Source organism: Ptiloglossa arizonensis, chromosome 6 (genome assembly GCF_051014685.1).
Source record: "Ptiloglossa arizonensis isolate GNS036 chromosome 6, iyPtiAriz1_principal, whole genome shotgun sequence".
NCBI lineage: Eukaryota > Metazoa > Arthropoda > Insecta > Hymenoptera > Colletidae > Ptiloglossa > Ptiloglossa arizonensis.
In genome coordinates this window covers 25,393,020-25,408,324 of record NC_135053.1, presented here as the reverse complement: position 1 = coordinate 25,408,324, position 15,305 = coordinate 25,393,020, and the positions used below count along the sequence as shown (strand labels likewise).

The 15,305-nt window shown below is 36.5% G+C and overlaps 4 protein-coding genes across 4 annotated transcripts; 3 read left to right on the top strand and 1 right to left on the bottom strand.

Moving 5' to 3' along the window:
* The first annotated feature begins 134 nt into the window (after window positions 1-134).
* Window positions 135-1,117, top strand: LOC143147840 (signal peptidase complex subunit 1-like). Its single transcript, XM_076313502.1, has 3 exons — window positions 135-290; window positions 457-516; window positions 599-1,117. The coding sequence occupies exons 1-3, from the start codon at window positions 246-248 to the stop codon at window positions 779-781; spliced, it is 288 nt and encodes a 95-aa protein (XP_076169617.1). The 5' UTR covers window positions 135-245; the 3' UTR covers window positions 782-1,117.
* Window positions 1,118-2,931: 1,814 nt separating this feature from the next.
* On the top strand, window positions 2,932-3,904 carry LOC143147839 (signal peptidase complex subunit 1-like). The gene is made up of 3 exons (XM_076313501.1): window positions 2,932-3,088; window positions 3,271-3,330; window positions 3,407-3,904. Exons 1-3 carry the CDS (start codon window positions 3,044-3,046, stop codon window positions 3,587-3,589), a joined length of 288 nt encoding a protein of 95 aa, XP_076169616.1. The 5' UTR covers window positions 2,932-3,043; the 3' UTR covers window positions 3,590-3,904.
* Window positions 3,905-9,234: 5,330 nt separating this feature from the next.
* LOC143148634 (uncharacterized) lies at window positions 9,235-11,642 on the top strand. Its single transcript, XM_076315160.1, has 4 exons — window positions 9,235-9,293; window positions 10,143-10,204; window positions 10,761-11,045; window positions 11,505-11,642. Exons 1-3 carry the CDS (start codon window positions 9,273-9,275, stop codon window positions 11,008-11,010), a joined length of 333 nt encoding a protein of 110 aa, XP_076171275.1. The 5' UTR covers window positions 9,235-9,272; the 3' UTR covers window positions 11,011-11,045; window positions 11,505-11,642.
* A 426-nt stretch (window positions 11,643-12,068) lies between these two features.
* On the bottom strand, window positions 12,069-13,645 carry LOC143148423 (uncharacterized). The gene is given in 7 exon segments (XM_076314728.1): window positions 12,069-12,189; window positions 12,270-12,349; window positions 12,572-12,575; window positions 13,247-13,299; window positions 13,302-13,396; window positions 13,399-13,432; window positions 13,484-13,645. Coding segments are annotated over 7 exon segments (549 nt in total).
* Window positions 13,646-15,305: the final 1,660 nt, after the last annotated feature.

The window sequence follows — 15,305 nt, the reverse complement described above, 5'->3', positions numbered from 1 at the left end:
TATATGTGGTTAACCTTAAAGGTCATGTATATTTTCTTTTCGAAACTCTAAAATCTTTTGTTATTTCTAATCCATGGAATTCAGACTCAAATGTAATGCGTGTTAAAATTTACACCATAGAAAAACTGACACTTGAATAATGAACTTGCGTCTGCGCAAAAACGTCAATATTTTGTGTACGTAAGGCATTGGAATAGAAGTTGGCTTTGTAAATATTGCCGTCAAGTTGACATTATTTGTTTACAATGAACTCGTGGGAGCAATATATCAAATCCATCCCGACGCATATGGTAATGTTATGAATTGATTTTAAAATGGTATTAACTTCTCATTAATCGTATCTACTATACTGTAATTAGGTTATGTTCCCCAGTACAACAGGTGTTCTTATCTGTTCATGTAAATTGTCTTTTTATATTTAATAAATATATGTTTTCTAACAGAAGTCTTATTTAGGATTACGATGGCCAGGCTCGGGCAGATAAATTATCAAGGGTCATCATGACAATATTTGGAGTAAAGTATCATATTTGCAATATATATGCATCCTGTATATTTGTAAAATACTGCACTGATTTACACCTAATTTATGTTATAGGTAGTTGGATTAATATGGGGATATGTTATCCAGCAATTTTCACAAACATTGTATATTCTTGCTGCTGGATTTGTGATGGCTGCCCTAATTACAGTACCACCTTGGCCTATGTACCGTCGTAAGCCTTTGGACTGGCAAAAGTCACAGTCAGAAGTTACAGTTAAATCTAAGAAGAAGAAGTAATTGACCATTGCTTGCTACTGTACTTAAAAGACTTTTTTTTACCATAGTTATTTTTATTACATAATATTTGTTGATACGAAAAAAAGATAAAGTTTGTTCTTATCATTTTGTAATGAAAATTATATAACTATGGTATGGTTAAAATATGGATGCGACCAAAAGAAATGGTAATGGAAATGATAAAATTTATCGAAACTTGAATAATTAGATAAACTGATAGGGACCACCTAGAGATTTATATCCATAACCTAACAAAGTTTAAACATTAAATACATACTTCTAATTGGAAATAAATTAATGTTTCTCTCTGTGAATAAATATAAATTTATATTATATTAAAAATGACTTTCCTTACATCTACCTCATCTACTTTATCCTGTTGTATTGTTAATTGATAATCTCAAGTATAGTTTATCTTTATTATTAAAACTTTTTCTTTATCTGATATCTTTTCATAGTACTTTATTTGAACTTGTGAAATTTAAACTATTTACTCTTTGGTTTCAAACAAAAATCTTATTCAGGATTTTTGCACAAATTTCTGTAGTTGTACCTATTGATATTATATTTACATATTCCAAATACAAAATACCTAATGTACAAGTGTTATGGATACAAGTCATTACTATATAAAGTATCCAGGTTATTTACTTTTTCTGTTTTTTAAAATTCTATTAATTTGTTCTTATTAATTCATTGCACAAACCGACTTTACCAACGTATTTTTTATGAAGATGAGGCGGCACGTAAACGGGAGCAATAAGTAACGCAAAGTAAAGAAGAAAGATGACTAGTGTTTCGTAATTCCTAACATTTTCTCGTTCGATTTCAATACTCTCGTAACAAGACGTCATCCTTGAGACATTTTACCTCAATCCTGTTTAAATTCTGCGCAAGCAGAAGCGCGAAACCGGCTTGTGTTAATTTCGCTTTTAAATTGTAGTTGTAGAGAGTATGAATGGCTACCACTGTTGCATGCCATTGCACTACTAGAAATGCGGTTTCTAATCGGTGATGACACCATACGGTATTGTCGACACCTCGATAAAGCGGAGCGTCTCTAATTAACAGTTTCCGTTTAACCGATCGATGACACGATCTTCGGCACGAACAACGATGTTAATTTCGATTGTAACCTCTTCCTGTAAGTAAAGTTCTTAAAAGGAAGTTGGAAGGGAAAGAATGTTAAGGAATTCCAAGGTTCGATCTTTTTGTAACGAAAAGTAATATTAATGTTAAATACAGTTTTTCAAAGTACGTTATACAAATCAAACAGTGATAATTTAAAAAAAAAAAAAATAAATTAATTAAAAGTGAAGAATAACATCTTTTTTGTATGCACAAACTTTTATTTTTGAGATAACTACGCACGTTAATGAAATCATGTGTATCTTTTGTATCGTCACTTTATCTTCCCGAGAAAAATTACCTCTTTTCAAATAGAACTGCAAGTAAATGTAGGTTCTCAATAATATGTTATTTGCATTTATACTTATGTGACATAAAATAAATTTAAAGTAAGACTATTTGTTGTCTGGATTTCTAACCTATATGCATGATACAATCATATAGTTTATGCATGACATGCTTTTTAATGTTAGATTTTCCTGAATTTTAATAAAGAAATTTACACTCGAAAGCATTAGAAAGTTCGACATATGAAATGTGTTTATGTGTTATATCCGTAAGATGATAAATCATCGAAATTACGTAATATTATGCGTTCAAAAACATTATATCGCTCGAAATAATCGAGTATCTGATTACGTGAATTTTGAAATCACCCGAAGTAAATAAAATTTACGTTATTTCATATTTTACTGTATCCCACGTGAAAATATATTTTTATACACCTTTGTTTATCACAATATTAATTTTTTATAAAGATAATAAAATTGAAAAGAACTATTTTGAAATAAGTAAAAGATATACAATAATATTATCTATTCGCGTCGGTGTAATGGAAATGTACTTACGAGAAAAATTTTTTCAAACGCGTTACATACATCGATGTCAATTCTCTTGTTGTTAACATAATATTAACTTGATTCACTTAATGATACAAATTTCTGTTACTAAAATGTTTCAAATATTCACATAATTAATACACTTAATTTCATTCACTACATTTCTACACACTCAAGAAAATTGGCGCTGCGAACGAACCAAGTAACGTGAACGCAATACGCAAGATCCACGACCCACTGAAATTTGTCTGCATTTGTCATTGTTCTGCCGGTACGTCTGTGTTTTTTGTTTACAATGAATTCGTGGATACAGGACATCAAGTTCATTCCAACGCATATGGTAAGTTTACAAATTGATCCTAAATCGGTGCCAACAATTGACTAATAGGTTAAATCATTTTCGAGGGATGTTTTGATTCCGCTGCAGTTAGGTTATGTATCACCATATGTCAAAATCTAGTAAAGTTCTCAATCAGTATGAAATAAAACTATTTTCTTTTTTGAATCTTTTTATTTTTTTAGGACTATGATGGCCAAGGTCGGGCAGAGAAATTATCAAGAGTCATCATAACATTGTTTGGAGTAAAATATCGTTTAAATTATACATGCCCCGAGCATTTGTAAACTATTATTCGCATATGCCTGTTTTACATTGCAGGTAGTTGGATTAATATGGGGATACGTTATTCAACAATTCTCGCAAACAATTTATATCCTTGGTGCTGGATTCGTGATGGCTGCTTTGATTACGGTACCACCGTGGCCCATGTATCGCCGTAAGCCATTGGACTGGCAAAAGCCGCAATCTAGTGTCACAACCAAATTAAAAAAGAAGAAATAGTTTATCGCTGCATGTTCTTGTACTTATTAAACTGTTGTTAAAGTAAGATATGCAACAGTATTTTGCGATACAATTTTAAGGACAGGTATACTTTGGTGGATCCCTTTTTGTATTAAAACAACTTACTTTATGATCGAAGAATGAATGAAAGTGTCTTTCGAGAAGAAGAGAGCGGACGAATGTTTCCTATTCCATTGTTCAGCTTTGACTATAAATACATTTATTTAACGCAAGTATATAATTTTCCTAACGAATCTGTTGCAATATTCGAAGATCGTGTACAGAAATATAAATAAAATTATAGATGAAACAGTAGAGCATTGTGAAACCATTTCATTTACAGATACATATAATCGGAGTATATAGTTAGTCCCGCTTTGTCGCGTAACAGCATTGTTTACCATTGGAAAGTAATGGTTATTGCGAAACACTGCATGCACGGAGATCGATGTAGACTATCTCGCTGACCCGTCTGTATAAAGTATCATGCTCAGAATTTCCCTTCCGCTTCGGAACCACGGTTATATAATCGTAAGCCAAGTAAGAGGAAGGTAGTCTCGTAATAAGGTTAATCCCCGCGCGATCTCTTATCGAGACTCCTTCGATTCCGTATTCGGTAAATCACACTCGCCTTGAACAATTAACCACCTGTTTATGATTATGCCGCACACCGTGCACCACCCATTGGATCGGTTCCAACGTTTGACTTTCATCGGCCGCGTTTCGTATTTTCTCTCGACGCGCGCTAACCGAAGCATATTTCCCTCAAAATCAACCTACCGGGTGACTTTCACGGGACAGAGGAGGTAGAAATGTTTTGGAACGGTGGGGATGATTGCTGCTGATCCTTACGTAAACAAGGAGTGATTACAGGTACATCGAAAACATAAAATGCCGCAACTGTTGGCCGTCGTTTTGTTCTCCTCGTTCTTTTTACTTCAGGTTCCGGTCTTCTCCCCTTTCGTCACAGTCGAGCTACTCGACGCACCGGTGTCACGAGCACCTAAAGGGTCTACGATTTTCTGCAATGGAAAGAATTTTGTCGGAGTCGTGTTACAAACGGGTGTCCTTTTTGTCGATACGTTCAGTGATCCAAGACGATCGATCAATATTTCTTAATCCTCTGTTGCACGAATTTTGTTTTATACTTCAAAAAAGGAATTATTTCTTAATTCTTTGAATATTCCCATAGCGCGCACAATATTGCCGAAACATTTTTTACCGTGTTCGCAATATTGGAATACTTCCAGAACTATTTTCTAAAATATTGCAGTAACGGTTCCGTGTACACCGTTTGCAATCTTTATAAAACATTGCAGCATCATTCTACAAAGTTTCGTATCACATGGGTATCTTTAGGGATATGTATATCGCTCTCATCAGTTTATTTATATTTGAAATACGTGTTAATTTAATTTATATTTAGATTATACATATATACACACATATATGTATATATAATTCTGCGTATACGTATTTAGAACGTGTATAATATATATATCATTCGCTACGTATAATTGTGACATAATTAATCTAAACACTTGTAGATATGATTTTGTGATTTGAACGTTGTGTAAGAATTGCCGCTCAAAAGCAGGAATTGTTATACATCTGTATTTTATTCCAACGTAGGATTGAAACTCCCTTGCGTTTCAGGTAACGACTGTTATACAATTTCAGCAAGGAGTTGCGTATAAAATTCGAGGTGGGCCGGACCCGAAGAATTCTTGCGTAATCACGACGATTTCGGGCCTCCAAAATCATCGTGAATCGTGTACCTTTCTCGCTCCGTTTCGTTGCTGGGTATTCACCCACCACGCAAGATATTCGCAGGTATACAGGAGAGGGTTACGAAACGCTTTCTCCCTGTATGATGGATATTTTAAGTATGCAGCTTACACCGCTTCCTGCCGTACTGGCCGGGCCAGCAGTGCATGTACGAAAAAAATGGATGCAATCGCCACGGTACACGGTCTCGAGCGTTACCTTGGTCTTAACACTGATTTCTTCCTCGAAAGAAATCTGTGAACCTGAAAGGTAAATATTTTCCGTGTTGATCGAATCTGTACCATTCTAAGGTTCGATCCACGATGAACGTGTTGATCTCTGGACGAAAACTCGGTTACCCTATTTGAAATTCTTGCATTTTTCAGTCTCGTGAACCGAAGATAGGAAAAATTTTATTCGAACAAAAGACGAATAAAACGTACCTCTTTGTCCGAAACTTTCATCAAGATAAAGAGTTTGCTTACCCTACCGTAAACACGCTACAATTTGGAATCGGTTGATTTTTTTAAGGCGACCTAGTTTTACAAAACACAACTTGTTTCTCACGAGTTCCTCGAGATTCTACAAATTCTGAAAGACCGTTTCCCGAAGAAACCAGTGTGTTCGCAGGGGATTCATTTTCGTACGCGTAATCACCAACGACGAGTTACGAAACTTCCACGAAATTGCACAGTTACGATCCACCGGATATTAACAAGCTTTTCACCGAAACAAAATTGGAAGATTTATGAGTATTCGCGTAATCGTATACAAATTAGAATCCATCAAATTAGCATTCGGGTGGGGCATAGCGGCACGGGAAGTTGCGGCACGTTCGTTTAATATCTGCCTACAAATTTTATACTCAATTAACACGATAAAATGTATACGTGGGACGCAAATTCGCGGCTTCGATTGTTTCGTAGGCGAATCGTTGATTATGGCGGTAGAAACGTTTCGAGGTAAACGACTTTGGAACACTTCTGTGATGTCCCATTTCCAGCCACTGTATTACCATTGATATTGCTTTGAGAACGGAAAGAGAATGACGATACAACGGATTGTCGACCGGAAGTGGAGAGTTCCGCAATAATTTTAGGGAGAAATAAAACGAAGCCTGTAATCTTTTCACAATTAAGCGCCCGTTGTTTGTCTAAGGTAAGGATATATTCGGATACGAATATGTTTGTAATTGAGGATCACGAATAATACACTTTTCCTGTTCTCATTTGGCCGGTTCCGATCGACCGAGGTTGAACTACATTCGCAGTTCCAATGCAATTAATAGGCAACGAACCGGTGTGCTGCGTATGCTAAAGTCGCCTCGTGATTATGCCATCGACTCGGCGATCGAGTTAATCTTTTCGCGTCACTTCGATTCAAACGACGAGAATCAACTCTTCAATGTTAGACTATTCATAGGCAAACCGTAAAATTTTTTTTTCTCTCCTGACAGATTGTAACGTCAAGATAATGTGATTATCTGTTGTGAAATGATCTAGAGTTTGGCTCGTTCGAAATTATTCATTGAAAGAATGTATATTATCTATGTATATTATGCAATCTCGTAATCGGAATTTGTAAGAATAAAATAATCTAATTTGTTGGATTACAATTTATTATCTTATTACATTTTAAGATTTTCCTTTTTCAATTGAAAGAGGATCGCGATCGATACGATAGAAACGTTGTCCAACTATACCGCATAAATTGAGGAGAGAAAGAATTACGGTGTTTAATATTTAAAATAATACAAATCGAGAAGATGCGTGCGATGCTGCGCGTACGATCAATTATACGTTACTTTACGAATCATTTGGGTGAAATCGATCACGTAATGCAAAAATATTCCACCTGTGTCCCCCGTATATTACGTGACTCCCGAATGACTTATCTCTCGGGGACCAAAAGTAGACATAATTTTTCGATTTAATGGCAAAGGATTTCGCGACATTTATGCGGACCGCTTTTGCACCGCTCGTTTACCGGCTTCTCACATTTGGAAACGTTGTTTTTGTAACCTGAGATGCCGAAAAGTAGATATTATTGAAACTCTTCGAAAGAAATTCCGTGTTAATTAATATTCCGTATTCAATTGCCATTTTGCAACAGTTTCTACGAAGATAGACACGCGTGGTCCAAGAGAAAGTCAAGTAGTATGTACATATATATATAAAATGGCCTTTTCATGTAGCGACATTAAAATTGGATGACGATGTGAAAATTAAATCCACATCGAAACGCACACAACTGCCCGTACTGTGTACGAGACGCTTCAGATTTCGAACTTATCGAATATTTCCACGAAACGAATGCGTCTTATTAATGCTGGTTTTATTTTTATCAATAGCAACACATTTTTCAAATAATGTTAGGGTAAATTTAAGAAATGAAACTTTCTCTTCATCGTGGTTAAAGATATCGGTGTTTTCGACGAGAAATTGATATGATATCCGATTTCTAACGCAAATAGGAAACGATTTTATTTGAAAGTACATAAATACGAGGAAACGATGTTCAATGCTCTTTGCTAGCTTCCCGTAGTTTGATCACGTTTCTTAAATTCAATGATGAAAAATCGTTAAAAATTAACAAAAGTCGAAGAAAAATTATAGCTATATCAACGGTACTAACGGTCGTAAGTACTGGACATTACGATGATTTTCGAAATATCTATTTCGTTTGGATCGGTTGAACAAAGGGAGGGTCGAAAACGATAAAATGAATATTTCTTCGAGACTATTGAACGCTTATGGTTTATTTATTTTTATTTCGCGCCCTCGTTACACAAAATGAGAACAGGCACACGATTATCCCATTCGATGCGTGTTAAAATCAACTTCCTTGTTTTCCGGACGCCGCGCTCGTTCGCAATCCGGAAAATGAAGGAAATCATCGCGTTGCTATTTTCCTGTTCATTTTTTGTCAGTACATAGAAAGTTTGGAGAACACGTCTGCGACAATATATAAGAACGAACGGTAATAGCGAAAGAATTTTCATTCACACCCATAGATTGGTCGCGTGCGTATTAATTAATGTTCCGAAACAAAAACAAAAAAAATTCAAAAAGTTTTCCCTATCGTTTTAGAGACCACAAAAAATACTACCCAATACTTTTTACAATTTAAAAATTATATTGCTATGAATAGATGATGAGTTTGATGCAAGGGATGTCTTCACCCTTAAATGTCTTCACCCTCGAAAAGTGCAATAACAGCCACGAAATGCAACACAGTTATCAGATCGAGTCCCAAGAACTTACTTTCGATTGATCTAGACCACATCGAGAGGCGATAACTAATTACTTAAATTTCACGAGTGTTTCTTTACAATTCCTAAAAGTACGAGGAACGAACGTACAGTGCTCGATTGCAGGTTTTTGCAAATCGGTGACATAAAAGAAAGATGTTGAAAAAAATGCTGTTTTCAGGTTCGAAAGGTGAAAGGTGCCCGTCGAGGCAGCATACGTTTACGATTTTTTACCGATTCTCGGATCGATCCTCGATCGAGGATGATAATCGACGGGTAGACGGCCACGTGCCTTACGCACCGTACACCGTGTGTTACGCAGCCCATGGGGGGGAACGCGCCGAACGAACGTAATCAGTCGGCGGCCGCTTCCTAGCTTTTACGTAACCGTAAAGTCGAGCGACTTTGCTCTCCCACCCCGTGGCTTTTCACCGGGTGGTTTTGGCCACCGCGGTTCGTCCTTTATAAGCACACATCCCCGGCCGTTCAAAGCCAGAAACGTATCGACATCCGCAAAACGTCAATCGTGTGCTCTCGCCCCCCTTTCGATTCTCGTTTCGCGGGTTTTTTTTCGCTCAGTTCTTCGGTTCGATCGTTCGTTCGTTCGTTCGTTCGTTGTTCCGCGAAAGGGAAGTTTCAAGAGACACGGAAACACAAACTAGCAAGATGCGCTCCCAGACCATCGCTGTGAGTACATCGTTTAACACGGTGGACGAGTTGTGAACGGAAGATGATTTTTCGCGACGATAGAACAAAAGTGGAACCAGCTCGCGAATGTGCCGATCGGTAGAGATATCAGTCGCGAATTTCGGTGCACTCCTCTGGTTGGGGTTCGAGGGGCTTCCATAGGATTATATTATTCTTTGCTTTTGGTGCACAATTTTTACGGCTAGTTTGGAAAATCGGGAGAAATTATCTCCGAATTTTTGCGAGTTAGATACGGTTTATTTTTTTCTTTTTTTTTTTGGTAGTTCATTTTTCTTGCTTTGGAAATAGAAGTTCTACGGGCCCAAAATATCACTTTGGAAACTTGCGGCTTTTCATTTAACGATGCAACGAAGTGCTCGAAATCGGTATAATTCTAATGTAAATGTTAAGTTGTGCGTAGCAAATTTTAAAAACTAACATCTTTTCGGACGAGATCGTTTAATCGTTTCAAAGCTAATGGTGATATATTTGTACCTAATGCATCACGGTTGGTTTCGAAATTTTAACCCTTTTTCGCGCCCTTGTGCTCATCACCTTCGCGAATGACGTAGATCTGTTTCTTAACTTTTTTCCTTTTAAAAACATCGAAAAATTATCATAGCTTTAAGTTCGTTCCAATTTCGTAAAATCGATCGGTTCGGTAAAAATTAGAACAAGGTACTTTCACCCCAGACGACGCATGATCGTGCGAAGCACGTACGATGTACAGTGAAATTGCAAAATGGAAAAAAAAATACGGCGTTGCATACAAACGACAAACCTGACGCGTCGAACCGCGGTGCACTTGTCTTCGTACAGGCGAATAACAAATTCACGTACGTGTTGCAGTTAATCGTGTTCGGAATAATGGCCGTAGTCCTGTCTTCACCGGTGCCAGGTGGCTATCACGGGTAAGCTGACAAAGTGTCTCACCGTTTGACGCAAATTACTCCTTATAGATTACAGTCTTCGTCATTATTTATGTATGTTTGTTTTAAAAATAATTTAAACGTTGCTCAAAACTATTAGCAATTTCTTCAAAATTGATGCTTATTTTCTGCAATTTCCCGTAAACATTTTTTCTCCGGCGAAGAAACCATAATAACTTAAAGTGGAATTAGTTTAAATTAATCGTAATCTTGGAATATTGAAGGTCAAAAAAATGAAGTGAACGATTGCCGATTAGTACATTTTTTATTCGTAACATATATTAAAAAAGGTTAGAAAATATTACGGTGCACTTTACTTGAATCTTAAGTTCATACGATGGTAATCGTGTATTCGAATAAATTTTAATGTCGGTAAAAAATGTTTCTCCAAGTGTTTTTTAAATAATGAAAAACTAGTATCTATTCTCAAATCATTGATTTGATATAATTTTCTGCTTCATAGTAGGTTGTCGGGTAGCTTAAAGAGGATGGAGAAGTAATTGCCTCGTTTCTATGAAAATCGATTGACTGATTTCAGTTCGCACCAGCACGTTCGCATCCACGTGCCTTATCACGTGCACACGGTCCATCATCATCATGTGAAGAAGATACCTGTGCACCACGTTGAGAAGGTGCCTGTCCCTGTCCCGATTCCTATTCATCACGTGCAGAAAGTACCTGTGCCCGTGCCAGTCCATCACGTCGAAAAAGTTCATGTACCTGTTCCGGTTATCCAGAAGGTGCCCGTAGCTGTACCTGTTCACGAGGAGAAAGGGGGATGGTGGTAATGGGAGCGCACCGACTTCAGTTTGTTATTATTTAGGTAATTATGAAATCAGTGACTTTGCATAAGAACAAGTAGTTTTGATTCTCGATGAAATAAGTGTGCAGTTAGATTTGAATTTACATTTCATCGAGTCGGATCAAATCGAGTCAAATCGAGTAAAGTCGAGTAAAGTCGAGTAAAGTCGAGTAAAGCCGAGTAAAGTCGAGTAAAGCCGAGTAAAGTCCATTAAAGTTGAGTAAAGTCGAGTAAAGTCCAGTAAAGTCGGGTCAAATCAAGTCGAGTTGAATTCGGTTGATTTTAATCGAGTGTCAGTTCAAGTTCAAGAATTACAAGTATTCAAATAATTTCAGAATATAAAGAAAAATTAATTTAAAGTCTACAGAGATTCAAAAAAATAAAGAACTTTAAGAATATCGAATTTAAAAAAAAAATAATCACGTTTTCATTATGCTTTACAAGTATTTACACGCAACGTGTTCCGTTACCCTGTTACAGGTTGTAAAATGAGGGCATTCGAGTTACTAGCATTTCGTGAAACTTTATTTGCGTTTTCGCCGACCAAATCATTCTGGAAAGTTTTCCGCACTAGGAGAAAAGAGAGGCAAATAGTACAAAATAATTCGAAGCGCCTGCGTTAGTCATTTAAGTGTGTAAAATAGAGTATCACTTGGTATGCACAGGTGTGTGCTTTGGTCAAAGATACTTGTACATACTGTATTATGTTACATTATTTTTTTATACAATACACATGTTTGACAAATATCGTGCGAATTTTGTCCAAGCACCCATTGACCGTATCTCTGCAAATCATAAACCACAGCTAACAGTAGGTTATTTGTTTTATCACTAACGGACAAAATTTCAATCATTTAATCGAAGTTCATCGAATCAACTTTTCATCAAATTTTCTTAACATTATTTTATTTAACGTAACATTATATCGCTGCGACAATCAACAAATATATACAACAATAACAGAACAATCGTAATAGATATAGAAAACCATAGCTTCGTAAGGAATTTCACAAACTTTGCCGACACAGAAGTCAGTTTGGAATTTCACCATTCTTCTACGTGCTCGTGTCCATCGTCTTCTTCTTGTTTCACGTGGTGGATCTTCTTCACGTGTGTGTGATGATGTTTGTGAATGAGTTCGGGTACGTGAATAATGAAGTGCGTGCTGGAAAGAAGATGTATCGACGATGAATTTCACCCATTGAGCGTAAAATGGTAGGTACTGAAGTTGAATGAAATATTTACTGTTCGTCGTGGCCACCGCCACCAGGATAAGGCATCGAAAACACCAAGGCAAATGAGACAGCCAGAACAAGAAGGAAAATCTGAAACAGAAAATTGTAAGGTAAGTCGAAAGAAGCTCAATCGATTATCTTATTTATATAATTAGGATCGTTAAAAAAAATTCCATTCTTTGTTACTTTTCAATTTTATAGCTATCTATCATTTTACGCGTAACATTTTCTTAGAATTGAACGATCAATAGGACCTGCTAGATCAATTATAAAATTTTTCTTCCTCGCGAATAATGTACTCGTCGAAGATACAAGCCTACATGTAACTATCGTACAGAAAATTATTTTATATCGAGTTAATCGTAAGTCGAATATTATCTAAGTCTCTTATTAAGTAAGTCCAATACAATGTCCAACAGATAGAATTACTCTAACCGGAAAGATAATATACGTGAAGAAGCGTGAACGGTGAAACTTCGAACAGAAGCACGGGTCAGTACGAAATGTTTCGAACAAGACCAAAAAATGAATCAATCGTGTTCCGTTACAAGTTCAGGTGAAAGCGTCTAGGGTACGTTCGACCAGATCACCGTTTATTAAACTTCAGTGAAACGATCGACTGTCCGTGGAACACACCTTATTGTTTCGACCGTGTTAACGATCCTCTAATTGTCAATACGATTTTACGTCGAGCAATAGGAACGTTCGAAAGAATCGTTTTCATATCGAATCGAAAAAGTCAATCGAACTTCTCTTGTTCGTTAAAGAAATAAAGTAAAATTTTCGATCACCGATAACGTAGTAACGAATTCTTCGATTAAGCGGATATCACTGTTTCTCGAACGTTTAGCAATTAGTTCGTGTTCACAATTTCCTTCAATTTTTCTCAATCACCGATTCCAGTAAAGTAAAAATATCCGTGAACACAGGAACAGAAGATCGACACCCACATGTGTTCGCGGATTCCCCATGGCTTTGGGCGTTCACTTCGTGCTGGATCCTAGTGTTTTCCGAGACTGCTGCGCTCTGGAAACTAGAGGACGCTATCCCGGCGAGCCTTATAAACGGAAGCATAATCAGTGAATGGTACAGGAACGAGCGAAATATTTCCTGCGTACACCCCACCCAGCCCTGTTCGCTCTCACCTGCGATTACGTGGAATTTCACGAGCACCTTCTATCATTGTCGTAGACACCGTGGTGTCCACCGCGCGAAAGAAATCGCATCAGGAATCAGTGTCCCTTCGATGCGGAAAGAATTCCACCAGTTGAAAATACCGGTCGGAACGACTATTTTTCTATTTGTCGAGAGAGGAAAGACTTTGTTTTTGCAAAGTTCAATGAAAAATGCGATCGTGAAAGTTGAAGACCGATCCTCGACGATCATTAGTATTGGAATTGTGGACGAAATAAATATTACTGTTAATTTTGAAATTTAATTCGTGTAACTTCTTTCCTTAGCGATGATGCATGTTTAAAAAAGATTAATAATAGACGAAAATTTTGTTCAAATACCGATTCACCGATAAAAGTTGAGTACTAATGATACGTTTCGCTAGGTCTGTGACCTCAATTTATATTCTAATTGAACATTTTGTTTATTCTGTGTACGGTACCGAATCAATTTCCTCAGACTTATTACCAATGTTACATTGATCATTTGTTAAGTCAGAAGTCGGAAGTTGTTAGGTCGGAAATCTTTCGTAGGATACTCGTATACAATTACACTGTTATAGTCGATGATTTTCTCTTAAATGCGGTTTCCTCGTTCATTGATGAAGCGTATAGAATTCATTCAGCAAATTATTTCAACGGTTGAGCGTCAATTACTTAACGTTTCGTTGTGACCAATTTCACGCGAAAACGTCCCTTCGAGAATCTTCGATTCCTCTGGAGCTCGTGCACGCTTTCTCCGATTCCCGCTCCTGTAACGAGAGTAATATAATGCATTGTCGTAATGTGCTATTTGTCGACCCATCTACGTTTATCATAAACACTGTTTTATATTTGTAGATCTGATCGTAATTTAAATAAAATGTTTCCTAAATAATTATCACCCTGGCTAGAATCTTGAATATGTGAGACAATAACGTTACAAATAGGACAGAGTCTGTTGACAATAACGTAATATTTTCCTTAATAATGTTAACGGAATCAATAATATATCCTTTGCACCATTGTTTTGTTCAATCATTCAAAAGATTGCGAAGTTTTTATTTACTTTACGCCTATGGAGCGAAGAAAGTAAGTGCAGAATTTTGTTTTTTTTTCTGAAACGAACAGAGCCCCCACTATTATACCAGCTGCAAGTTTTAATTTTTAGTATTTGCTTTGTTAGACTAATCTACTAACAATTAAGATTTTTTATTCGAGAAACGGTCATTTGGCGGGTGAACTATAAATATCTAAAACTGTCGTAAATCGAGTAATATCTTCTTTCGTCAATGAAGTCGTCGAGTTATTAAACCAGAAGAAAAATAAGGGACTATTAATACATTTCGAAACAATAATTATGGTACATGTAAAGAATAATTTTACAACGAATTTACTGCCAACATTAGGAAATTATGAGCTAATATATTATCCAACAATATCCCGATTCTAGTGTATTATTTTAACGGATTATGAATTGAAATCAATTAGAGACACATTTACAATTTTACCGCCATAATTTATTACAGCACCAGCAAACGTGGAATCTCAAGCGCACATTTTTGCAATACAGCGTAGAAAGTTCAATTTTCATTTCAAGCTGCATCAAATCCAATTAACTTAATTGGTTGATCTGCGAATTTCCTACGAGGCAATTCATTGTAAAGCGTTGGTACATAGTTTTCGATCTTTATTCACTTTCGCTGCTCTGTTATGCGAAATGCTCATCATTTCCCGACAATCATTGATATCTCCGTTTCGCTTTACATCATAATGGCGCCCGTAGTTTCATCGATTTCCAATCGTCAATTTTCTACTTTCCAATCTTTCGTTTCGTGACACTTAAGGTTGTCATTTGCTGCTCTATAAGCGATTAAGCGTTCGTAAAACTTTTA